Raw genomic sequence first — 27,541 nt, forward strand, 5'->3', positions numbered from 1 at the left:
TTCTTAATTGTGGATATCCATTTTAATGGAGATTTTCTTTATTTTAACTTAATATCGTAACCATTTAAATACTCAGTAGGGTAAGGATAAACATCAGTAGGTTGTCCCATTTTAAAATGATTTGAGCAGACTGGAGAACGAAGAGAAATTCTAAAGTTACTCCTGAAAAGTCCAATTTTCGAGTTCCATTTAGGTAACATTTTAACGTCTTTGCATCTCAAAAATTTAAGTTGCAAACTACCATTAAAAAGTTTAATATGGTCTTTAATAATGTACTTTTCCGGATACCTTCTATCATTGCTACAGTTTTGAACAACGCAGTGATCACCCCCACCCATGTATAGATAATTGTTTACTTCCTTTAAAATATTGTTTTGATTTGTTTGCGCCTCGGTTATCCCATAATGCTTTTCACTGATTTCGCGCAAAATTAATAGCGAAATGGTCTATTGATTGACAAGGAAGGAGTTACTCATCCAGAAACCTGATCTAAAAAGATGACATAGTTTTAGCAAACAAAAATTATCAAGAGAGGAGAGAGTCATGACAAATCTACAATTATAACTTAAGAAAACGAAGTATAAATATCTCACAACTAGGGCAAAGTCGGATCCGAGATCCGGAACCGAATATCCGGGTACCCATACCATTTTTTTGAGATCTGGATCCGGATATATTTGGTTCGGATATTTGTTTCTAGGTTTTTTGTACATAACATTATTTTTCATAATGTTGATATTGGATATCTTTATAGCCTAAACATAGTTTGAAACTGCTGCACTTTGAAGCATAATTAAATTTATAATTATCCTTCAAACTTATTATAATAGTGTATAATATTATAATAGCCCTTCAAGCAATGCTCCCAAGTAGGAGCATTTCTTAAAGTTTATTAACATTACGCTTTAATAATGCATCTGTTTAGGAGCATTTCTTAAAGTGCAAAGTAAATAAAACTGCTGAATGTAAAACCTATAACATCATTGTTACAACTAAAGGAGGCTGCTCAAGTGTTATGCGAAAGTGTAACACTTGAGCAGCCTCCTTTAAATTCTATTTTATACTTAATCTAAAAATTAAGCATAAAATAGAATTGCTATTATTACATCCTACAAAAATAGTTTAAAGATCATCCCGAAAAGATATCACAAATTTTTTACAAAAGCAAAAGATACTATTGCTAATACACTAACAGATCTCATTGCAATTGATGAACTTTTATTTAAAACTGTTGCTAATAGTAAGAGGATTTGTTTTAGCTTAAGGACAAAAAATACCTTTTAGTTTAATTTCCATTAAGAATATTTTACTGGATTATGCAAAAATTATTAAGGCTCAATTAAGAGCTGAATTTAAAGACATAATCATTTCCGAACTAAAAGCTAATCATTTCCGAACTAAAAGCTAATCATTTCCGAACTAAAAGCTAATCATTTCCGAACTAAAAGCTAATCATTTCCGAACTAAAAGCTAATCATTTCCGAACTAAAAGCTAATCATTTCCGAACTAAAAGCTAATCATTTCCGAACTAAAAGCTAATCATTTCCGAACTAACTGTTGATAAATATGCATCAGTTAAAACGCGTCGTTATATAAATATTATTGTGCACACAAATGGAAGCCTTTATAATCTTGAACTTGTACGTGTTGTCAAGAGTATGTCATCTGAAAAAAGTGTTGAGATAGTATGTGAAAAGTTGAGTGAATTCAAACTGGAATCTAATAATGACATTGTTAGTACAACTATAGATGGTGTATCAGTTATAGTTAAATTTTGGCCGTTTAATCAACCTATTTCTTCGCCCTCCACCACTGCATCCATAAGCCGTTTAATCAACCTACTATATCATATTTGCCATATAAGTTTTTGCTTATGTCAAAGGTAGGTGACTTAAAAAAAAAAATTTTTCTGCTGTAATCAAATTTGGGTCTCGACGGCAAAGTACTTCAGCTTCTAATTTTACAGACTTTAAAGCCTTAACTAAATCTTTAGGAATTAGCAGCTCTGAACCTAATATTGTTATCATAGACTGCACTGGATAAGTGTCATTTTAATACATTTGCTTAACTTGACAAAGCTTTCAATCATATCAAATAATAAGTTCCGACATGTCTTGCAGTCTAAAATTAGTTTAAATTCATGTCCAAAATCTGCTTTTCCACGCTTCTGCAACATATCACCGTTTTTAACAAGTGATTTTTAAAGTAATTTTATTATAGTGCGAACTTTTTTTTTAAATTGAAAAATAATCTTTTATAACAACAGCCTCTACTGAATTATTTTCAAAGTCAATATAGCCTATCTCTATACCTTGATTACGATTTTCTCTATCATCCTCGCTGTCATTCTCACTATTATTAATTTCAAGTTTATCGCTTCGGTCTAAAACTTTAGTTGGTTTCACATTTAAATACATCACCAACTGCTAAATGATTTGCATGGCCATCAAGCTTTAAAAACAAGAATTTTAAGCATATGAAATCCTAATTTGACTCACCTCATAGAATATTTAAATATTTTATACTTAAAAAAAAAAAATGCTGCAAAAATAATAAACGTGGTTAAAATTGAAACTAAAAAAGGCTTTATGGTATGAAATGCTACAAAGAATTTATTTCAAAATTAACTGTTAAATATGTATTAAAAGTAAAAATTTCTTGTGTAAAATAGTTCTTAAATTTGTTTTTAAGTTAAAATTGGATCCTGATTTGGATCCGGATCCAAATTTTAATAATCCGGGTAGGATCCGGATAAAAGTTAGACTTGAAAAACTTTTTAGAAGTTAAAAGGATTAAACGGTGTAAAAGAAGAGTTAGTGGCTCGTGAATTTGCGTCAGTAGAGAACAATGATTTTCCTTCAGAACAGACGTCCTGTTTCACAGGACGTCTGTTCTGAAGGAAAATCATTTCAGAACAGAACTCCTGTTTCACGAAACTTAAAAACGAGCATAACGTCACAAATTTAGTACGCAACATTCACGTACTAAATTTAAATCAAAATTCCTTGCTAGCTAAACTTTTCTATAAACGCTTTCATGATCAAATAAAACTAATATAGAAGATCTATACTTTTCATTATAAATAAATTTTTATTATTATTTGATAATTAAATAATGTTGAACAAAAGAAATAAGTATTTTTATAAGATTGCAACTGATTTAGGATCATTTTTCTGTTTTTGGCAACTTTTACAGAAAATCTGGCTTGGGCCATTTAAGATTTAATAACTAATCTTCATACTTGATGGTTGAAATTCAGAACGCTTAAATTCAGTTGCCTATTCTTTCTAATATTTAGTGCACTTTGATGCTTTACTCAGTTTTTAGTCAGTTTTAAGTGGATCTATAGGGGAGACTGGTTCTCCTAGGGACGCCATGTACCCAGGAACAGTCAAATATTTTGAGAATTTTGTATGAGAACATAATATCTTTTGCATGTGGCAACACTCCACCTCTTGAGGTCAGTTGACAGCCGAAGTGTCATCGTGCTGGTGTTAAGCGTTCAAATTATCTTTTTTAATTTTGCCCTTATAATGTATTTAACAAAATATTTCTTAGTTTATACGAATACATTATTTAGTTTGCTCGAATATTGCGTTAATAATATCTCTCAAATCCTAACTTCAAATTTTTAGTCGGCGTTTTTTGTCAATATGGCGCCCTGTTGTACCTAGGGACATGTGCCTAGGTACAACATAGTGCCGAACTTCTGTATCATCAGGAATTATTTGTGTTTTTATCTAATAAATAATTTATTTATGAATCGTGGTGTTATAAATAATACAATTGTGACTCTTTGTGCAGTTATTAATAGGAAATAATAGTCGTAATTCAATTTATGCCAATAATAATAAATAATTAAAGTTATAGTTATAAGTTATCTTTAGTATTTTTTTATTTTCATTCTAGATTTTGTTCATCATGCCACGCAGCAAGAAGCAAAAAATCCGGCAAGATCCAGATAAAGAAATTGTGGAGAATATAAGTTTTAACTATTCAAAATATATTGCTGCTTCTCAATTCAATCATTTTTTATACTGGAAAAATTGATATCATTTTTTCCAGTACAAAAAATGATTTTTTTCATCTACTAGTGTTAACTATTCTAAATATAATGTTTATTTACAATTTAAATATTTATTTGCTCTGGAAAAATTGATTTCACTATTTTTTATTTATTAGTGTTATTTTAAATAATATTTTTACCTTCACTATAAATAAATAGTTCTTTTAACGATCTATATCATTGTTTTAGTTTCCTTCCCTTGGATTTTTTACAGGTTCTTTTTTATTTATAATTATTAGCTCAATAGAAGCCAATCTGAGTATTCGATTCGTAAGTCAGACCTCATTTTGCGGCTAAGAAAAAGTACTAATAAATTGTATTATAAAGCAGAGATTCTAATCAAAAGTGCACAAAGGACCATATTTTCATATATAGTTTTCAAAAGTTCAATTATATTTACTGATGAAAAATTACACTCATTAACCTAAAAACGTCCCTAGGAGAACCAGTCTCCCCTACTTTTAATTTTTCCACTTTTAATTGCAAAACCTAATAATTTCGAAACGTGCAGCAAATTATTTGAATTTTAACTTTTTATACACAAGAAATTCTCAAGTTTATTTTCTGTGCTTCAAGCCATGATAAAAAATATGTCCTCAAACTTGGTAACAAATTTTTCACGTAAACTATTAAAAAAAAAACCAAGGCGCATTTATTTCCTCGTGAAAATAAACTTATGCGTATTTATTTTCTCATGAATTATTAGACTAATATCATAAAAGTTTTTAAACCGTTATTTATCTTGGGCATTTATTTGTCAGTAAATATTATTGATTTTGTTTATATCATTATTAAGACGTTGATTTTTTTTTTTGCTTATATTATCATTGAATGCTAGTTAGGATATTATAAGCAAAAAAATATGTGCACATTGCGTGGTTGGCAAAACATCAATCGCCAACGTTGATTTTATATCATATTGGTTACGAATGCAACGTCGTTAACAATAAAAAATCAACATTGCAATTCAAGTTAACGAAGTGTTTGACGAAGTTTGAAAAGGAATATTTTACAATGATTTAACACCGCTTTTTAAGCTGGCTCAACATTGCATTAAATATTTACACGAATTAAGTTTTGTTAATATATATATATATATATATATACATATATATTTATATAATTTAAATGAAAAAATACAACTTTATAGTGGAACTTGAAGTTTCATGCTTTTTGGCAATTATCAGCTATATTATTCAAAAATAAAAACTTATAAAAAGTACAAGTTTAGTGTTGCAATTGCTTCTGACGTCAAATATACGTGATCCGATATTTGCTAATCAAATCGAAGTGAGATAATAAAAATATTTTCCAACGCCAACATGCGAAAACCAATTCACTTTTTTTATTCAGAAGTGTGACCACTATCAAAAGTCATTATGAAATACTTTTCATAAATATAAAGGTTACACTTTTTGTAGATGGGTTGCAAGATTGACATATTTTAATTATGTTCCATTTGATTATAGATGTTACCTGCGTCTTTGTGTTTCCGGATTTCTTTGGAAAGTTCTGTGTCATTTTTATGCCTGGTTGAATTAAAGGACTTAAGGTGCTTTGCAAACCCAAGCTTGAATGCCTTTTCACTAATACTGATGTATAATTTTTCCGTAAGACAATGAATATGTGATGCTACATTCAACATTTTTTGATAGACACTGGTTATTCAACGGACATGTGGTTTTCTTAATGCAGTTGCACTTGTATCATAAGCGGTGAGTTTGTTGCGCAAAATTTGTTGGTTGTGTGAATTAATAGTTGACCGAATATTTGGCATGCAGCTGTAACTAACTTTTATTGTATTTCTGTAAAAATTTGAAGCTTTTCAAAAAAATTTTATTTTTTATTTTACATTTTTAAATAACATGGCTGATGATTGCCGAAAAGGCATGAAACTTAAAGTTCAAAGTTGGATTTTTTAAAGTTGTAATATATATATATATATATATATATATATATATATATATATATATATATATATATATATATATATATATATATATATTATATATATATTCTGTTTATATATTATTCTGTATATATATATATATATATATTCTGTATTTATATATATATATATTTTCTATTATTCTGTATATATATATATATTCTGTATTTATATATATATATATATTCTGTATTTATATATATATATATATATATATATATATATATATATATATATATATATATATATATATATATATATATATAATATATTGCAATAAAATGTTTAATTTACTTCGACTTTAAAAGAACGGATGAGCCGTTGATAAAACTTGTCACTGGCACTAGTGTATTCAAAGGAGCAAAGTTTGAACAGAGCCAGGTTTTTCTAAGTTGAATTTCAATGACAAGAAAACGTTAAGATGTGGTAAAATAATTTAAAATTTGAAAATGTGTGGGAAAAGTATAGAAGAATAACATGAGTGACACCAAAGACTTTCCAGCAAACATTGTTATAGTGGATTTGCAGTGAACCTATAAAGACATTTTAAGCGGTTTATTGGAGTTTTGCTGATTGGTTACTTAGTGGATCTTTAGTGGCATCTGCCATATATGGCCAGCCAGTAACTTCCTAACATATGGCATATTGGTTCGTCATCGGCAAACCACATCGGCAAGCTCCTTTATAGACATTTTGAGCGGTCCACTCATATTTGAGTGGACCGCCTAAAATGCTTATAAAGGTCTACTAAAAATCCAGAATAGAATAGAATGCTTGCTGAGTTTTATCTATATAGCATTATAGTGTAGTAATTGTGGTATGTTTTCCTAATCAAATATTTTAGGGTAATTTTTGTAGCAATTACTCAAATTAAGTTAAGTAATAAATATTTATAATATAGTTTTGTTAAAAGTCTAGTTTTTGTTGCATAAGTCCAGTGTTTGCTTTTGGTGTAAAACGTATAAAAGTCACGTAATAGGACAAAATACTAGTTATCAGAGGAGTGCCTGTCTTGCATAACTTCTAGGTGAATACATTTAGCACTAAGGTCTTCAGTTTGAATGCATAAAAGGTAATCTTTTTTTTTTACAGCCTATTTAATATCTTCTTCAACTTTTTCATTTAATAATAAAACAATAATAACTTGAAGCAGGATTATAGCATTAAAAATCATAATTTCTTATCAAGTGTATATTAGAAACCAAATAAGCTAGTAATGTTTAGTCTGTCAGAAACCAATGTTTAGTCTGTAGAAACCAAATAAGCTAGTAATGTTTAGTCTGTCAGACCTAAAGTTTCTCTATCCCAACTACGGCTTTGGTGTCACACTAAAAATCTGTCTATTTTAAATACGGAAAAATTGTATAAAGCAAAACTTTTCCTAAATTTTTCTAAGATTGTATAAAGCAAAACATTTCCTAGATATCAATTCCTTAAAAAGTTTATACTTTTCATTAGTACATAGTTACCTAAGCTATGGTAACTATGGTGACCTGGGCAAGCACAAACTATACTAAGCTTAGGTTTGCATAAGAGAGTTTCACAAGAGGTGTCGTGTGAACCTTTCTTATGCAAACTTGGAGCGTTGAATATATACAAAATTAACATACATCTTGTTTCACAGTTTATGTACAAAATAAAATATGGACTATCTACACCAATATTTCAACTCAATTTTAGCAAAATAAGTCACAAATGCCCTACTAGATTCTATATAACAAATTTGTCATTCCAAAATTTACATTCATAGTTCATTGCGGACTTTATGTGTGGAGATTTACCCCATTCCCCCTCCTTCCCCAGATTTTTACAATCAAGAGAAATACACGTGAACTGTTCAAATCTTAATCAAAGCGTTTTCTATTATCAATGGACTTTTTTTTTTTAGTAAAAAAATTTAAATTAACATAATTTATTATTTTTATTTGCTTTTACTTTTATTTGTTCTAAAATCATTTTTCAAAAATTATTTATGTTATCAACAGTTATATCACTTATGAAACGTAATTTTACATATGTTATATATATTTTATCACAAGCATTTATCACGATTTTATATATTTTATTGTAAAAAACGACGTGTAATAAAGCCATAATTGAGCTCAGTAATAAGAAAAATTGATGTCTTCTTTTTGCTCCAACAATTTGTTTAAACATTTATGTTATTTTTTAAATTATAACTTTCTTCGGCAATATTAAAAAATAAAAATGAAAAAAAGTTTGCTGTCACACTTAAATTAGGTTTATCTTATTAACTAAACAAAGGATGTTTAGAGATAAGTCCTTGATGACACGCAAATAAAACCTATTGAAATATGTGGGAAAAAAAACAAGTTTAAAATACAACTTATTTAAAAAACACCGATAATAAAATTATAAAGAGTACATTTATTTAAAAAAAAAAAATTTCTTCAGCAACAAAAATTATAGCTTTATTTTTAAAGTAGTTTAAAATTTCTTGTTATTAGAATTTTTTGAAAAAATTCTAAAATGAAATAAATATGTTAATAGTTACAATGTATATAATGACTATATAAATTTTTCTGGGTATTTATTTTGTCGTAACGATTCATAACCCGAATGAGTTTTTAGCTTACAAGAATAATAACTTGAAATAAAAATTCGTCATTTAGTCACGTGATGGGGACTTCTAGACTTTCCACTTTAAAACTATTAATGTATATCAAAGTAAACGCGCGTTGCAAAAAACCATTCACAAAATGGTGGATTGCCCATTAAAACTGATTGTGTTATTTATACTTTTTTTTAATGTAAAAATAGACTGGCTTAAAAATCAAGTTAGAAATATTTCTAAAAACCAAATGATGTTTTAAATTAAACGATATAAAAAATTTCCATTCACTTTTTTATTTTATGTTGTAATAAGATTAGCCAACATTTGCCGAATTACCCCTTGTTCTCCTATTTATAAAGATAAAATAATGTTTGAAATACAGCAGTTTTTTGCATTTTTTTTTTGAAGCTTAATTCAAACAATTTTTTTTGCAGAAAATTGTTTGAATTAAGCTTCCTAAAACCCACCTCTAAGGAAACAGAGGTGGTTTTTTGTTTAAACAAAAATATGTAACGTCATATTTCGAAACCAGTAGTTAAAAAAATTTTTAACTTTAAAAAAATAGTTTTTTAAATTTGTAAAAATTGTAAAAACTTATATATAATACAATTTATAATGCAACGACATTACAAACAACCAATTTATAGTTTAAATAATTATAACTTTTAACAATTTATAATCGGAAACTTTACTACAAAGTTTTATAGTTATAAAAATAGAGTCAATTACAACGCAAATCAAATTAGAAATCTCAACAAGTTTAAAAAAAACAAAATTTTATAGATATTTCATTGCATATAATACTATAAAGAAATTTTAATAGCAAAAGCATATTATAAATAAGTACATTGTACATTAATTTATTATTATCATTAAACTATAAAGGAAGAAAAGATTAGCATGGTTTTCATTCATTTCTATTAATCTTTCTTTCGAAACCATTCGTCAAATGCAGAGGCGTTTAGAGTATTTGTATAGTAAAGCTAAAACTATGTATGAATGATGATCGCGATCAATAGCATTGATATAAATGTTGCAACATTTACAATAACATTATTATACACACATCAACTGGCTGCTTTAAAAAACTTCACAGTTTGCTGTTCAAGTAATTTTTAGCTATACTTAATAATAAGTCTTAAAATCTTGTTAAAAAAAATTTGCAATCGACTAACTTGGTTTGATCGAACAAAATTCAGTTAAGTTATTAGTTTGCTAAAATTTTTAGAAGAATATAAAGAATTTCACAAAATAACGTTTGGCATGCAATCGTTCAGAAAAATTTCAAATAAAGAGATAACTTACATCACGTCTGAAACTTATATGAATATTTTTGACAGATGTGAAGAAAATGTTGATAAATCTAACGATACAAAAGATTTATCACTTACTGACACATTTGATTGTTTAATAGCAAAAATGGCCAGCCTTCAATCTGAACTAAATGATACGGCATTGAACGAAGCATCACTGATCAGGAAGAGTAATAATATAGATGTAATAAAATGCAAATTTGATTACAACTGTTGCAAAGCAAAATTAGGAACTCTGGACGAATCAAATCATTTTTTAATTCATTTGAGAAATGGTTCATTTGAAAATATGAAATATAACAATAAGAATAAAAATTCGAATTTTTCATTTAACCGTGGAAGCCTAAGTGTAGGAGATTTGACATCAAATGAACTTTACAATTACAACGTTCATGGAGAAAATGACAACGTTCTTGTTGAAAGCAATGAAAAAAGTATTGAAATGACGTTAGATTTAGCAAGATCAAATGTGTTTTCAAAGCAAGAATTCATTGGCAAAAGTTTTAGCGTTGATATTTTTAATGAGGATGAAGGTTATGTATCAAATAGTAGACGTAATGGAATTGATTTTGAATTTACCAGCGATGAAGATGGACCTAATTTGATGGACTTGATTCAGTTCACAAAGCAGTACAAGAAGAAACCGTTGGCCAAGCATATCGCAAAGTCAGTCAAAAGTTTAGCTTTCATAACTAAAGATAAAACAAACTTTGGTAGAAATCAACTTTTAAAAGATTCTATGAATCCCATGTCTTCAAACGATCATAAAAATGCAAAGTTTTTCCAAAAAAGAATTTTTATTAAAGGTAAAGATTCCAATGAACACTCTGACGACTCCACAGAATACTTTAAGGACTCTGCTGAATACTTCACTGTTAGTCACAAACATAAAAACAGACGGTTGAGTATTACTTTAGTAAAAGATACCGTAAAAAAAATATCAGGAATAAAAGAAGTTTATTTAGATGAAGACGGAAACGTTGTAAAAAAAATAGAGATAAAGAAACTACCCGGACAATCACTAGGTTTTTATATTCGATCTGGAAACGGAATCGACAGGATTCATGAAGGGATTTTTGTTTCTCGGGTTACTCTGGGAAGTTTTGCTGATGTCAACAACTTATTTTATGCCGGGGATGAAATTTTAAGTGTAAACCAGGTATGAAATAATACTTTTTTTTTAATGTTTATGTGTAATATACTGTTACATCATAAGATCATGAGTATAGATAAAACGATATAAAAACATACTTTTAATTAATAATTCCTTAATTCTAATTAAATTTAGCAAAATGCATTAGCATAGGGGAGAGTGGGGAGAAATGGGACGCGGGAGAAGTTGGACAGCCTGAAATTTCTAATTAGGAGTGGTGCCTAAATACTGTTATTTAATGTAAACAATTAAGTTTCTTCCCTTCTATTTAGCAAAAATTGCTTTGTTTCCCTGCGTGCGCTAGAATCCCTAATTTTGAAATGTACCTTAAAAAAGTGTATACATTGGGGTGAAGAAGGACAGAAAAAAGAAATATTTATGCCCCGCTTCTTCCCGTTGCCATTCGATTATTTTGATTGGTGAAAGCTCTTGAACATTTTTATGTCGATTTTATGACATCACTTCTACTTAATCATTTGTGTTAAAATGTTGTTTTAAATTTATTTGTCCCACTTCTACTCATTGTCCCACTTTACCCCAATGGCACGGTTTCTCTAAAAGCAAAAATTTAGATACTTAGTTATAATTGGCTGGAAACCTTAGAGGAATGAATCGGCGCCTAAAAAGAAGGTTTATTCGTAAAAACTTGTTTGGTTGAGTTTATACATCAAATAAAAAAATATTGCAATTACCCTAAAAGAAATTTACTTGTCCCACTTCTCCCCATTCTCCGCTACTTTTTTCTTTAATTTCTTTTTCTTCAAATAGTTTGTTTAAAATTATTTAATTAATTGTTTAATAAACTTAAAGATATCCATTTAAATTACTCCCCGTTCAAAATAAAAAGTATCTATGTAGTTAATTTACATAAATTGTTTAAAATTAATTATTAAAACATCTTAAAATATCTAAAAATAATATTGTTTAAATTTAGCGTAAAACAAACAATCTTTCTTTGGAAGAAATTATTGCTATTATGCAAGAATCAAACGATTTGAACATAGAAACTAAATCAGCAATGGATTTTTTTACGTATTTGAAGCCGAATTTTAAAACAGACACGGAAGAAACTTCATTAAATTTTCATTCCACGCATAACTTACTGCATGAAGCGCATTTAAAGAGCGATTTATTACGTACTTTTGAAAAGCAGTTCGGAAAAAACAAGACGGAAATGATCAGAAATAGTGATATTTTACGTCATAAAAGTTTTAAATCATCCTTCAATAACATTTTAGAATCTAAAAGGTTTTTAAAATCGAAACAAAATAATACCGTTTTGGTGAAACCGGTGGAAACAAGTGGTTTTAAGAAAGCAACAGATACTGATTGTTCAGACTCGCTAGATTTAAGCCAAGATTTTTTTATTTATGAGAGCGAAAAAATTAATAATAGCGAAAGCAACAAAGTTGATGTAGAAAAAAAAACTTTTTCTGGAAGTCTTTATGTTACTATGCATGAAATATCTGGTTGCCGAAAACAAGGTTGTTTTGTATGCTCTATTGAAATAAATGGCGAAGCTAAAGCAAATGCATCAGGTAAAAAAATGCAAGAACATTTAAAAATGGATGAATCATTTGAAATTGAAGTTAATGAAGCATATTTATTAGAACTAAAAATATTCTTAAACAAAAAAGAAAAGCCGAGTGACATTGCTAGAATATACTTAGGAAAACCGTTAGCATTCGAAAACCAAGCCCATATAATACTGAAGACAGCTAAGTATGGGATTAAAATTGAATTATCTCTTAAGATCATCGGAATTCACAGCTTTTTAAAGCGCGCACCATCTAACTCTAAAAAAGGGGTATTTGGTTTTAATATAGAGCAAACTTTGATCGATGATGCCAATACTATTCCGCTTATTGTTAGAAAGTGTGTTCACGAAATCGAACTGAACGGTATTTCTCAAGAAGGCATATACCGCATATGTGGAAACGCAAAAAAGAAAAAGCTCCTACGTTCTAAATTCGATGAAAAAAACTTTGAAAATGAAAATACTGATGAGTTTGACTGTCACGTATTTTCTGGCGTTCTAAAAGACTATTTGAGAGAGTTGCCCCAGCCATTAATTCCAAAAAAACTATTTTTAAAGTTATACGAGTACTCACTTCTCGACGATAAAAGCAGTTGTAATGATGTAGTTCTATTAAACTCAATGAAAAAAGTACATTACTCCAATAGGGCAACATTAATTTACATCATGGAGCATTTGCTGAAAGTTGCTTCTAAAAAAGAAGAAAACAAAATGAATTTTAAAAACTTAGCTGTCTGCTTTGGTCCCGTAATGATGTGCCCTCCAGCTTTAACAACTGGAATGCTAGATATAAAAAAACAGGTTGACGCGTTAGAGTACCTTCTTAAAATTTGGCCTAATTCATTATCTAAAAACCAAGTTTAGTTGCTTTGTTGCTTTGAAAACTTAACTACTTTTTATTATATATATATATATATATATATATATATATATATATATATATATATATATATATATATATATATATATATATATATATATATATATATATATATATATATATATATATATATATATATATATATACATATATATATATATATTATAATATATATGTTATAATATATATTATATTATATTAAAACCATAAAGATGTTTGAGTCAATAACTTGAAATAAAATTAAATATATCCTAATTATAAAATATAAAAAATTACGTTTTACTTAATTTAAACTTTTTAATTGTAAAATTTCTTTTGTTTTTATAAAGTATATTTTATTTATAAAAATATTCTATTTATTTGTTTAATAAATAGATAGTTTATGCTTCTTATATATATATAAATATATATTTTTTTATATTTTTGAATTTAACAATATAAATTTTTTTTAGTATTTAATATTTTATTAAAAGTACTACTATATAAATTTTTTTAAAACTAAAAAATTAAATTAATAAAATATTTTAGGCATTTAACATTTTATTAAAAATAGTACTATATAATTTGTAAAAACTTAAAAAATAAATTTATAAAGAATTTTTAGCAATTAATATTTTATGAAAAAGTTTTTTAATAGAATTATACCAGTTTTGCAAAAATTTTAAAAATAAATTTATAAAAAATTTTTACCATTTAATATTTGATTCAAAAGTGTATTAAATTGTATTATAAAAATTTTGTAAAAATTTAAAAAATATTTCAATCATTATAATTTTAAAAAATGTTTTGATTGTTTCGCGCACACACTCTAGTGGAAATAATTCATACGATAAAAAAATACAACAGAAAGTTTTGAAAAAGACGGGTCCTGGATATTTTGGTGCATAAGATAGGTAACTTTCTGAGATGGTGCATGCTTGAAATTTTTTAATATTGATACTGTAGTCATACAATAATTTTTTACAAGATATTATGGTTATTGGAGACTGGAAACAAGCTTAACCAGAAAATTTGGGTCCCTTGCCCCATGAATGAGTGTAGTGAATTTTTTAATAATACCTTAAACTAAATAGAAATTAATTGTAGGATTTAAAATTTCGTTAAAATTTATTTGTTGTTAAAAAATTGTAGACATTTAAGTCTATTATTTGCCCGTTTACCCCAACAAATTACTTTAAATGTTCACAACTTTTGAACAAAACTTTTTTCCGTATAAAAGTTGAAATCTGGCGATGTGTTTTAATTTTTGTTATTATAAAATCGGGAAGAAAAATATATATAAGTGGGTGTTACACAAGGAAAAGATACTTAGGGTCAAAGTAGAGTAACTCCAATCACTCTTGTACCGTAAATATAAAACTTCAAAATTTTTGCTAAAGATTTTAATATTTGTTTTAACATTTTTGAGTTTGGGTAGAATTATGCACACTTGGATAAAGTTTTGAGTTTGAGTATGGTTGGCACACTTGAATAGAAAAATCAAAGGAGATTTTGATAATTTTGTTGAGGATTTTAGTGATAATTAACATTGTAAATTTATAATAAATGTCTGATATTTTACTTCCACCAACTAACTTTTCACAATTTATAAGTTCAATAAAAAAATTTATAAATACAATAAAAAAATAAAAATATATATAAAGACAATAAAAAAAAAAATTAGTGTATTAATTCATTTAGCAAGATTTTTTAAAAAGAAATTATGACGAGAGTTGTATGTAGAAAGTTTTTGGAATAATTTTTGGAACAGTGGGATATCTTGTAATCGTTTTTTTAGAACTGATTAATATTATGCTTAACAGATTCAGAGGTTTGTTCGTCAAAACATTCTAGCCCTTTTTTTAGATAATCAATTAATGTCATTTTTAAAAATGTTTTACTGAAGCGTTTATATCAAGTTTGCATTATTTCTGAAAATTACCAATCTTGAACACAGACCTGCCTTTTTAAACCTCTATTTTTTTGGTAAATTGTCAACATTTTTTCAAAATTTAGATTATAACTGTACTAGGTATGGTGGTTTCAAAAATGTAAAAAGTTTCTGGTGTACTATTTTTGTATGGAATATTTCCACAAGGGAGTGTACAAAATTTTCTTTCAAATTAATGTTGCTAACAGCATACACAATTGTTAAAGCAATGCAAACTGGAATAATTTGACAAATTTTTAGATTAATTTTTCTAATGAATTGCTTCTTTCTCAGCCATCTAGAAAAGTATATATTTAATCTATGTGTTTGCATATATATTTATTTAACATTATACTTTGCCGTTGAATAAATCTTACAACCTACATAAATTTACAAATAAAATTAATGGCCGGAGCAAGAAAAAAACATTATTTTTGTCTTATCGCCGAGCACCGTGTTACTATATATATTTTTACAAAATTTTTTCCAGGAGTATAAAATATAAATTAAGAAATAAGATAAATGTTTACAAAAATATTAAAATAAGATCATCTTAATTAATAGGTAATACCATAAATAAATTAGATAAAATAAACAAACAAACAGACAAACAAGCAAACAACAAACGAAAGAAAGAAAAAGAAAGAACAAAAAGATTAAAAAAAAACCATTGCAATTGATGATAATGAATTATGTCAGTAATTATTTAATTTAGATTTTGAACTTTCAGGGTTATTGAATTTAAGATTAATTTAAATTAATATTTATTAACATAAATTAAAATATACTACTGTTTTGATCATGTCATGATTAGGGGCCGTCCATAAAGGACGTCACCATTTATTAGGCATTTTTTGACCCCCTGCCCCCTTTGTCACCGATTGTCCTTTTTTCCTATACCCCCTTAAAAAGGACGCAATAAAATTGAGTCCCCACCTCCCTATAAATATCATTAAGAATCTGATTAGGTATTTCCATGTGTGCTTTTGTTCTTTTGTCTTTCTGGAAAAAAAAAAAGTATATAAAAATAGTTGAATCATTCGGAATATGTAGGTCCTCCGTTTCGATTTCGTGCTCATCGAACCATTTAGCAAAGGGCGCATTCTCTTCTACTGCAACTACGGCCATTAACTCTCTTTTGCGCTTCGCGGCAATGCGAACAGGCCTGACTTGCAAAAGAGTAATAGCCATTCAGTTAATAACATTGGAATGAGTAAAGTTGACATGCTTTTTGAGCATGACTTGGGAGGCAAAGTACAAGTTACAGTGCTTGCAGATTTTCTGAGACAAGCTTAATTGCGCAGAGGGGCAAAACAAATTTTAAGAAGGAGGTTTGAATGATTTCAACAATCAAGGAATGGTGCTCTGAATATTGGAAGCAATAAGAAAAAATATAGAAGGAAAACGATTCTTGCTGGCGACGTCTGAAATGGATACAGCTTTCAAGCCATCTTCTGACTGGCTGATTGGAACAGGTGGAGGCAAAAATCGACCAGGAATAACATGGAAGTAAGTGCTCCTTTTCAAAGCGCAACATCCGGGATATTCACATTTCATAATTTGCGTGAAATATTGACTGGTGCGCACATGAGAGGCAAACCAGTCCTGATCCTTTGATAAGAGATGGTGGACATCGAGCTCCGTCTTTTTTGTCTGGATTGATATACTCGGCCACCGTTGGAAACTGGTCAATCATCAGATCTGAATAGACCAAGGCACAGCTCTTTCCAGCAAAACCAAAGTTCTGTTTCTCCAAAAGAAGATTCACTGTCCTGCCTTAAATATAAGTCGCAATGCAGATAGTTAACTCCTTGTATATATATTGTATTTTGATAAACAGTTGATATTAAAAATGAATTTGAATACCTTTAGAGTCTAGATGAGGTCCATAATGATCATGAGGTAGAATTAATCCCACCAACTCTTTACTCAGTAGAGCCATCCTTCTCTCGGCTTGATTGAAAGCACTCCGTCCTGGCGCAATCGTCATGATGAATAAGGCATCCAAATCATCTGTAAGGAAATGATGAATTGCTGTAAACAAAATAGATATTTAAATTAGAAGAAATATAACTGCATTGATAGATCGCAATAAAAAATTTGAAAAAGAAGGCTATATCAGTTTCGATGACTTTAGCGTATCGTGGATTTTCATCTGGTCCACCATCAACACTGAAGACAACCACTGGCTTGGTCAAAAGATTTTTTGTGATAGAATCAAACTCTGACAGAGTGAAAAGTCATTCAAAGTCCAATCCGTGAGCATACGCTGTCGATGATGAATGCTTTGCAGATCGAATAGCAACAAAAGTGGGACTGGAATAGGAAACTGCGTCAGATTTTCCAAGCCCATCTGGTTTGATTGCAATACCTGCGTGACGGACGGAATGAGTTTGTGCTTTGAAGCGATTACCCAATCATGATCAGGAAGATAAACTCGATATTCCATATGCATCAATATGATTTTTTTTTATCTTTTTTTTTTTTTTATCTTTTTTTTTTTTAGGTGCCACAAGAAGACCTTATGGACTTAGAGCACCGCGGAAGTGCATTTAATCAGGAACTTCACGCCTCCTTCCTTACCGTGACGCAAAAATATGTCCAGAGCTTGTTTCGAACCTGGATCTCCTGCTTATAAACCAAGTGCTCTAACCACTGCGTAACGGCCGCATATTATATAGGAGCTTATTTGTTGGGAGCAGTGATTCCAGAAGGAATCCGAGCTTTATCGTCTTGCCTTATAAAGCACACATCCTTGGGGCCCAAAAAAGAACAAACTTCTTTCACATTCTTTATCGTTGCTGTACAAAATGGACCATCCACGTGACTTGAATGCAGGTCATTTTGAGCCCGCATCAACTTAACTGGAACCATGTGAACGTGTCTCTTTCCTTCAAGCGAATCGCTCCGTTTTGGCAGCAAATGAGTATATAAAGCACTTCTGCTAAGATTGTAACCTAACTTTTCGAGCTCGGCACCAAGCTCATCTAACAATTTGAGGCTCTTTAAAAGTAATTAAAAAATAATCAGTGAATAAGTTCAGAGGCTGAAAAGTTATATTGAGACCTAATATAGTCCATTAGAGTTATTTATAATCTAAAGTTGTACTCTCACCCTATACACTTCAGATTGTCTTTTCTCTTGGGCAGCAGATCCATATTTAGCAAGTTGAATGATGACACGCAATATTGTTCTACCTCAATAGTAGGGCGACCGATTCCGCCACCTACTTTAAGACTTTACTTCCTACTTTAAGACTTTACTTCCGTCACCTACTTTAACTTTTTTCACTTCCGGGTGGTTAGCGAACAGTACACTACCGAAAGAACTATACAAATAAGCTAATGCTCATTTTTTACAATATTATTATGGTAACTTATTATTATATGATGCAATAAATATTACCTGATTCATGACAGTTTTCTTTTCAGTCCTTGATTTTTGTTTTGACTTTATATTGCCAATCAACTTGTTTAGATTACTCGTAAGCTCCTGGACATTGGTCTTTTTCTTTTTAATGGTTTCTTCTTCAGCATCGTTCCATAAGCCACTTCTTTTTCTGCTCCTCATAGCAGCTATTTCTTGATTCAAAGCAACAATATCTGCTTTGATTGTGTCTTGAGCATGAGTCTTGGTCTTCTTTGTCTCAATTTGAACTGTGCTCAGGATGTCTTGTCGAGAGGCATCTGACTTGGTATCAACGATATCTACTGGCTCAATAAATTGATCTGAAAAAAGCTGGAACTCTAAAGAGGAAGAACTGGTATAAGAAGGAACAGATTGCTTGGTTGTTTAATGGGCCCAAAATGAAATTAAAGAACCTTTTTGTTTCAAGAACATCGAGGTATACTTTTGGATCAAAGTCTTTACTTGAACCTCCAAATCTTGCTTTTCCTTGATCTTATCCCATATTTTATGGACTTTTTTTTTGACTATCGGCTATTTTCTCGAACGGATAAGCATTATTGTAAGATTTAAAAGCAAATTTAGAAGACTATTTTTATCCATCTTTTAGTATGCAGACAACAATGATCTTTGACACTTTCGCCACACATTGAAAAAATAGTTAAAAAATATGCTTTATGTAATGATTGCTGCACAACCAATTCTCTTTAAACAATCATTTGTAATATTCGCTTTAGACAATCATTATTTATTGCTACACAAGCAATTCCCTTCAGACAAATATTTGTAAAACTCTATTTAAAAATCATAAATGATGTCAACACTAAGTCCTTGGTGACGAATTAAAAAGAATAAGCACGAAAACCCGTAGCGATCAACTAATGATATACATGATACCAGAAACTACCAAGGGTTGAGCAATATATAATTAGTTGTATAATATATTCAATATATTTATATATGCAAAAATAAAATTTAAATAAATATCAACACGAATTTCTTTCCTATATTACGATAAATAAACACTCCCTTATGTTAACTTCATAAAAACACATGTTTACATAAAAAAAATTATATAAAGTGACGTCCTTTTCTGACGACCCCCCCCCCTTACCCCTTGTCTTCTTTTTTGCCCTTTTAATCTGGACCCCCTCCCCTTCCCCCTCTTTTCATTACGTCCTTTATGGATGGCCCCTTAAGCAATTACAAACGACTATGATTAAGCGATTACAAACAATTATGATTAAGTGAACATGATTAGAAATGGCACCTGCACAAGAAGATAAAAACCAATAGGTTAAAATGAGACTTAATTCCAAACCGACAACAAGAAATAAAAGCTTGCAACTGTTTGGATTCAGGAAACTAGGTTGGAGGTGCAATTATCAGCGGAAATACAATAGACATCAGTCCAAGTATAATCAGAAAAAAAAATTGAAAAAAGATTCCCTGTCAACTTTAAGGTACTGGTAAGTAGTGCAATAAAGTATGCTGAGTTTGAAGGAAAAATAAAAATAAACTACAAGCCAAGCACAAAGAGGCACATTAAGGTAAAAATGGCTCGGGAGGAGTTATAGCTTTATATAAAGATTATAGCAACATTTGGAATAGCAGTATTCAAAATATGAGTATGAATAAAACGTAACGCACCACGAGAAGATTAAACACTTTCTGGAATAATGTTAAAAAAGATTTTCAACTAATCGCATAAATCCTTTGGATTAATATCTGAACCAAATGTATATGTAAAAGCAATATTTAAATCCTCACAAAACTTCATCAAATCATTTCAGTGTAGCTCTAAAACTTTGATATTGTGCAGAAATTCAAAGGTACCAAAGTGACGTTCTGTTCGCTCACAACATGTAATTAACGTAACTGCTTGATCTACAAAAACATTAAAAAATTCAACTCGACATTTTCATTGAATTTGTTATTGATTTATCTATGCTTTTAAAATCAAAATGTTTTCACGCTTTCTTACTTTTCAAGCTTATAGAGCCAGAAACTTAATTTTATATGGTTCCATTTCTAATTCTTTGGCTAATTCTCTGGCTAAAATGCGAACAGATACAAATGCATTTTGTTTTGTATTTTTTTATAAACTCGGTAGCAATTTTAATACATTCCAGTGCAAATTGCATATTTTTTGATTGCATCATTTAGCTGAAGATACTGATTTGAAAAAATAAACTGTGCCAGATGGCTAAAGTAACCAAAAACGGAGAGTTTTGGATTTGTTTTGCCAGTTGAACTTCTTTGGTCATTGCTTTTGGATCGTTGGCATTTTCAGCCATTTACAACAATGGATTGTACTCGGCTTCTGTTTGATAACGAGCAGCTTTCACATTATCAATTCTGTATTCCCACCGTGCATCGATAATAAACTTTACTATCAGATTTTGTAGATCTGCCATCGCTATGTTGAAGCGCCAAAAAAAGATAAATTTGAAGCAAAATTCAAAAAATTGTCATTGCAACGACTGAAGATTTTGCCATGTTTCCAAGAATTAGATTGATACTGTGATATGCACATTGCAAATGATTTCTGTTCAAGTATACGTTTTTGTACACTATAACTGCAGGTTTTCATATTTACTCCGCTATTATATCCTTTGCTTCTACAGTTCTTCAAATTTCAGATCTTTAGGCTTTTTTAAGCGTGCTTTTAAATGTGTCTTAGCTGCATTAATAAATCCCAGAATCACCCCTGCCTATAAAGATTCATAATTTTCTTTAGCTGTATTTAATTCATAAATAATGTGATTTAAGTAGATATACTTGCATATTCAGTGATTCTTGTACTGTTTATGATCTTCGGATTAAGTTTTTTGCTTACTTTTTTTATGATTTTGGAAAGTTTGTTTTTTGTATTATCAACATTTGATTCTCCCGCGCCAACAACTTCCTTATACTTTTTGTTAATCGTATAATTTTTCTAAAAGACAAGCTCATTTATTAAGGTTTGATGAGGACACCTATATATACATACCACACAAAAGAATTTATCAACATATCTTATCCCCAGATAACACATAGGCATCCGCCGCACATTGGCATTTTTTTTTTTTTTTTATTTACACTTTTGCCGATAAAAAAAAATTTACAGTCGTAACTTATGAAAAAATAATTACATGACCGGGGCTAGAAGAAGACAAATTTAGTCTTATCATTAAGCCCCAAAAAATGCGTCATTACTAGACAAAATATAGTTTGACAATAAAATATATTTTTAATGTATATATCTCTGATATATATTATAAAAGAAAATTTAAATATATCGCATATCGTTTAAAATTTATAGTTTTTCAAAAAATAAGATATAACAATTGCTTTGTAAAATAAAAGAAACAAAATTTATTAAAATATTAAATGACAAAAATAACATTTAAGAATTGGTTTGAAAAATAAGAAGATATGATTTTAATTAATAATTTAATTATATTTATAATACTTTTCATTGCTAATTAAGTAAAAGCAAATAAACAGTATAAAATAAAATTAAAAGATTAATAAATAACGCAAAAATAAAAAATAAATTTCTCAAAAAGAAGATTATCATTTAAAATGATAAAAATATATGTACAATTATTGATTATTTATGTATTAATAATCTAAAGTTATTAATTAATTAACTATTAATTATTGATTTCTAATATAAAGAAGTTTTATTAGAAAAAATTTAAATCATTTTCAGTTAACAAAAGTAATTGCTTAAGTTTTGTTTTGAATTGGTTTAGAGAATAATTAGTTTTCATTTCATGATTTAATATTATGTTCCACAACTTTGGTCCTCGGTTTACAATAGAGAATTTAGTAGCGGAATAATAAGTTTCGGATTGAATTTAGTTGTATTTTGAAAATCTAGTAGGGTATATGTGATTTATTTTTTCAAAAATTGAATAAAATAAGATTGGTAATATATTTTTATCAAGTTTGAACATGAAAATAAGAAATTGATAGAGGTTTAGTTTATATACATTTAGGATATTGAGTTCATTAAATATTGTTTGTGTGTGTGAGAAGCGATCTACGTTTGAAATTATCCTTATAGCCTGTTTTTGTTTGCTAAGCAGTTTTTTTATTTTCGTCGCGTTAGTGCTACACCAAGCAATGTTCGCATAACTTAAGTAGCAATTAATAAAAGAAAAGTAAATGTTTTTTAAACAAGATCGATGTAATAACTGCTTTGCTTTGTACATTATACCTAAATTTTTTGATATTTTATCTTCAACTACACCTATATGTTCTCTTCAGGTTACATTTTCGTCTAGAAACACGCCTAAAAACTTTATTGATTGCTCTCTCTTTATTAATTGATTGTCAATAAAAAGGTCCGGAAGTTCTAGGGGAATATCTGATTTTTTATGTAGGCGATGGAATAAAGTGTATTTTGTTTTAGTAATATTTAAAGATAATTTGTTTGATTTAAACCATTGGGTTAGTTTGTCTAGTTCTTTGTTTAATGTTTGGAATAAAATATTGATATCTTTATTGGAATAAAACAAGCTGGTATCATCTGCAAATAAAATTGTATTTAAAATGTTAGAAAATTTATTAATCGTTTATATAAACGATTTAAATATATTTAAATCGTTTATATAAACAAGAAATAGAAGTGGCCCTAAAATTGATCCTTGAGGAACACCACATGTAATTGTCTCATAATTAGTTTTTCCTTCATCATAAACTATATACTGCTTCCTATTAGTCAAATAACTCTCGAACCAGGACAAGTTAGTATTTTTTATACCATAACTTTTGAGTTTCGATAGAAGGATTTGATGATTGACTGTATCGAAAGCTTTACTTAAATCAATAAAAAGACCAAGGGTATACTTGCCTTCATCAAACAATTTAAATATGTCCTGAACAAGGTGAATGATTGCATGATCGGTGGAATGGCCAGATTTGAATCCAAATTGTTTATGGTAAAGAATATTATTTACATTTAAAAAAGAATAAAGCCTATTATACATTACTCGCTCTAATATTTTAGAAAAATAATTAAGAATTGAGATTGGACGATAATTTGCAACTTCAGAAGGATCGCCTGATTTTAAAATTGGAATGATTTTTGCAATTTTTAGGTTTTTTTGGAAAAACACCATGTTTTAAAGATAAATTAAAAATATGTAATAATGGAATTGTGATGTATTTTATCGATTTAATAACGACATTACTACTTATAGAATCGAAACCTACACTTTTTTGGGCTTTAACAAAGAGACTGCGTCTAATAATTCATTTTCCGTAAGTTTAGGATTAGACATAACACTAATGTTGTTTGAGGTTACGTAAGACTTAAAGTGTATTTTAGAAGTTGCTATATTTGATGATAAAATAGGACCTATATTTACAAAAAACTGATTAAGTGTTTCAACCACTAAGGATTTATTTACAATACAATTGTAAAAATAAATTACCGTATAAACGTTTTTTACCGATTACCTTCTTTATAATTTGCCATGTTTTTTTCGAATCATTTTTGTGTTTAAATAATTGTTCCGAATAGTAATGTTTCTTTGAGCGTTTTAAAACTGATTCATATAGCCGTTTATAGGTTTTGTAATTAGTTTCATTTTTAAGAGTTTTTTTTTTAAGAAACTTGTTATATAAACGTTGTTTTTTTTTTGAGGATTTAAGAATGCCCCTCGTGATCCAGGGGTTTAAAAGTGTTTTTGTTTTGATAACTTTAGTAACTTCCGGGAATGCTTTATTATAAAGATTAAGAAATTCAGTTAAAAAGATATCATATGCTTTATCGGCATTTAGATTTAGTTGTAGGGTGTCTCAGTTGACACCAGTAAGAAGTTTATGAAAATTTTTGATGGAAGCGTCGTTTACTTACCGTGTTGTAATTAATTTTTTTCTATCACTAAGAGCATCATAGTCGATTCATTTTTGCGATAGAATAAAAATAGGGAAGTGATCAGAAATGTCAGATTTAAATATAGCTGTCCTTATTTTAATATTTACGAAATCATTTGCAATAATTTGATCTAAAGATGTTGCACTTTCTCTAGTTACTCGCGTTGGTTTATTGATTAGGGGAATATAACTATTTTGAAAAATTGTGTTAAAGAAGTTCTTAATGTTTTTATTTTTGTCGTATTCTAATATATTAAGATTAATGTCACCAGCAATATAAAACGATTTATTTAAAGTTGATTTTTTTAAATTATACTTTTAATGTGATTTTCAAATGCCTTAATACTTCCTGAGGGCGGTCTATATAAAGCACGGATGACGATATTTCTTGAAGTTTTATTAATAATTTCAACACATAAAGATTCATAATCATTAGTGGTTGAACTTAACTGTGGTTTCCTTTTGAATAAAATTGAAACTTTTATGTATATACACAAACCTCCACCTTCCTTATTTGATGCTCTAACTTGATGAATTACTTTATAATTAGGTAATTGAAAATTGGAACTGTTTTCAATGCTTACATCGTTACACCATGTCTCGCTGAGACAAATATGATTTAATTGGCAATAGATGTAATTTTTACATATTTTTGATGGTCGGCTGATCATCAGCAGGACGTAAACAAAGACATCAAAATAATATCGGCGCGACGTCCTAATTTACGGCTAAATATATTACACTAGTAATTAGACTTGCTTGTTCTAGTTGCGAAATCTATATAGATGTATTACACATGTCTTTAAATAAGTTAATATTATAAAACTAAAAATGATGCATTTTATAATTATTTTAAAAACCTTTTTATTTCCACAACGTATGAACGCTGTGGAAATAAAAAAAAATCTTGCAAATTAGAAATGCTGATATAGATTATGACTTCATAAAGTATTTTCAAAGAACTGTGAATAAGGATTTCCAAGAACTTAAGTTTTTTATCTTTATTAAAGGAAAACTATTAAAAACAAGAACTCTTAAAAAAAGTCAGCATCTTACAAAAAACTTCGAAAATGTTTTTTATATTGAGACTTTTTTTGAAAAGTCACCAAGCTTTTTATTAGTACATATAATTTGCAACTTACTAGGGTAGGGTGGGGTAATGTGGGTCTAATCAACATTTATAAGTTTTTCAGAAGAAAGGTTTTAGGTAGAAGTTTTTTTTCTGTATGTTATAGGTGGTTAAAACAGCTCTCTAAATTTTAATTATCAGCTTACTAGAAAAATTCTTAAGTATACTTTTTATTTAAAATGGCGCCCACATTTAAAAAGAGATTTCTATCGAAAACCTTAAACTTCAGAAAAAGGTGTTAAGAACGGGGTCTAATTCATTATGAATATATTATCTGGAAGAAAAATTATTAGATAATTAGGTTCAATTAGTTTTAAGACGGAATGATGCATAGTTTTTTTAAAATAAGTAATATTTTTGGGTGGGGTAATGTGGGTCTATATTTGTCAATGTGTTTTGTGCCGTTAAGAATATAATTTTTATGCTACAATAAATACCATTAAAATAAAAATTAGTATAAATTGGAAGTTTGACTATGTTTCTTGAATTCATTTTTCTGGAGTCATGTAGTTATGGATTCCTTCAGATGATCATTAAAGATTATTAAAATTTTTTTTTTTTTTTTGCCGCATGCTTTGTTCGTGAACAGACGTGTTTTTTTTGCTGTGTAAGAATTAATAAAAAAAAAAAAAAGTTACAAGTTTTTAGTATTTAATTATTTTTAAAAATCTGTTTACACTATTTACATCAGACCAATTACTATGGAAGTTTCTATAAAAAACATCGAAAAACTAATGAAAAGCATGTTAGAGGAACAGAGAAAGTCTATTTTAAAGGAAACAGAAAAACTACTTAAAGAACAAGAAAGTAACTTTGCAAAAATCACTTGTGCAAATATGAAAATAATAACAGAAAGACTAGAAAAAATTGAAAGCGATTTGAACAAAGACAAAATAAAAATAAAAGGTATATTAAAAGATATCAGTGAATTAAAAGAGAGTATTGATTTCCAAGAGGAGATTTCAATGAAGAGGATATCAGAAACGAACAAACGCATAGACGAAGTTAAAAAATTATACAATGAAAAAACACTTCTTGATTCGAATAACGAATCAAATTTTTTGAAAGATATAAAAAAAAAGTTAGTAGATCTCGAAAACCGATCCCGAAGAAACAATTTGCGAATAGATGGTGTTAAAGAACTACCTGATGAATCTTGGGAAGATAGTACAAAAATTGTTAAAAAAATATTTTCTGAAAAACTCCAAATTAATAAAGAAATTATAATCGAAAGAGCGCACAGATCAGGGTCAATAAAGTCAGGAAAAAAGCGAGCAATTGTTTTAAAACTTTTAAATTTCAATGATAAAAAGTTAATTCTGCTAAACTCAAAAAAACTACGCGGAACAGGTGTGTTTATTAACGAAGACTTTGCAAAGGAAACAATGGAAAAGCGTAAAAAACTCTGGGATGAAGTGATTAAATTGAGATAAGAAGGTAAATACGCAATTCTCAAGTTCGATTCTATTTTTTGTAGAGATCATAAAAAATAATTTTTTTTACAAATTTTTTTACATACAGTGTTAAGAAAGTTCTTCTAATTTATAACGCAATCAAAATGTCTGTAACAAATGATTTTAAATCGTTTAGTTGTAATTCTTCAGCATCTGATGAAAAATTTGATCCAGATATTAATTATTTCAATGACATTATTACGGATTGTTCTTATTACTATCCTAACAAATTAGAAGAATTTTTTTATAATTATACAAAAAGCAATAAGTTTGATCAACTAAGAATTCTTCATATAAATA

At 28.6% G+C, this 27,541-nt stretch overlaps 1 protein-coding gene across 1 annotated transcript; it reads left to right on the forward strand.

The window, feature by feature from the left end:
- The first annotated feature begins 9,153 nt into the window (after window positions 1-9,153).
- On the forward strand, window positions 9,154-13,489 carry LOC101239789 (uncharacterized). The gene is made up of 2 exons (XM_065817084.1): window positions 9,154-11,062; window positions 11,991-13,489. The coding sequence occupies exons 1-2, from the start codon at window positions 9,854-9,856 to the stop codon at window positions 13,455-13,457; spliced, it is 2,676 nt and encodes an 891-aa protein (XP_065673156.1). The 5' UTR covers window positions 9,154-9,853; the 3' UTR covers window positions 13,458-13,489.
- Window positions 13,490-27,541: the final 14,052 nt, after the last annotated feature.

This window comes from Hydra vulgaris, chromosome 14, assembly GCF_038396675.1.
Source record: "Hydra vulgaris chromosome 14, alternate assembly HydraT2T_AEP".
Lineage (NCBI taxonomy): Eukaryota > Metazoa > Cnidaria > Hydrozoa > Anthoathecata > Hydridae > Hydra > Hydra vulgaris.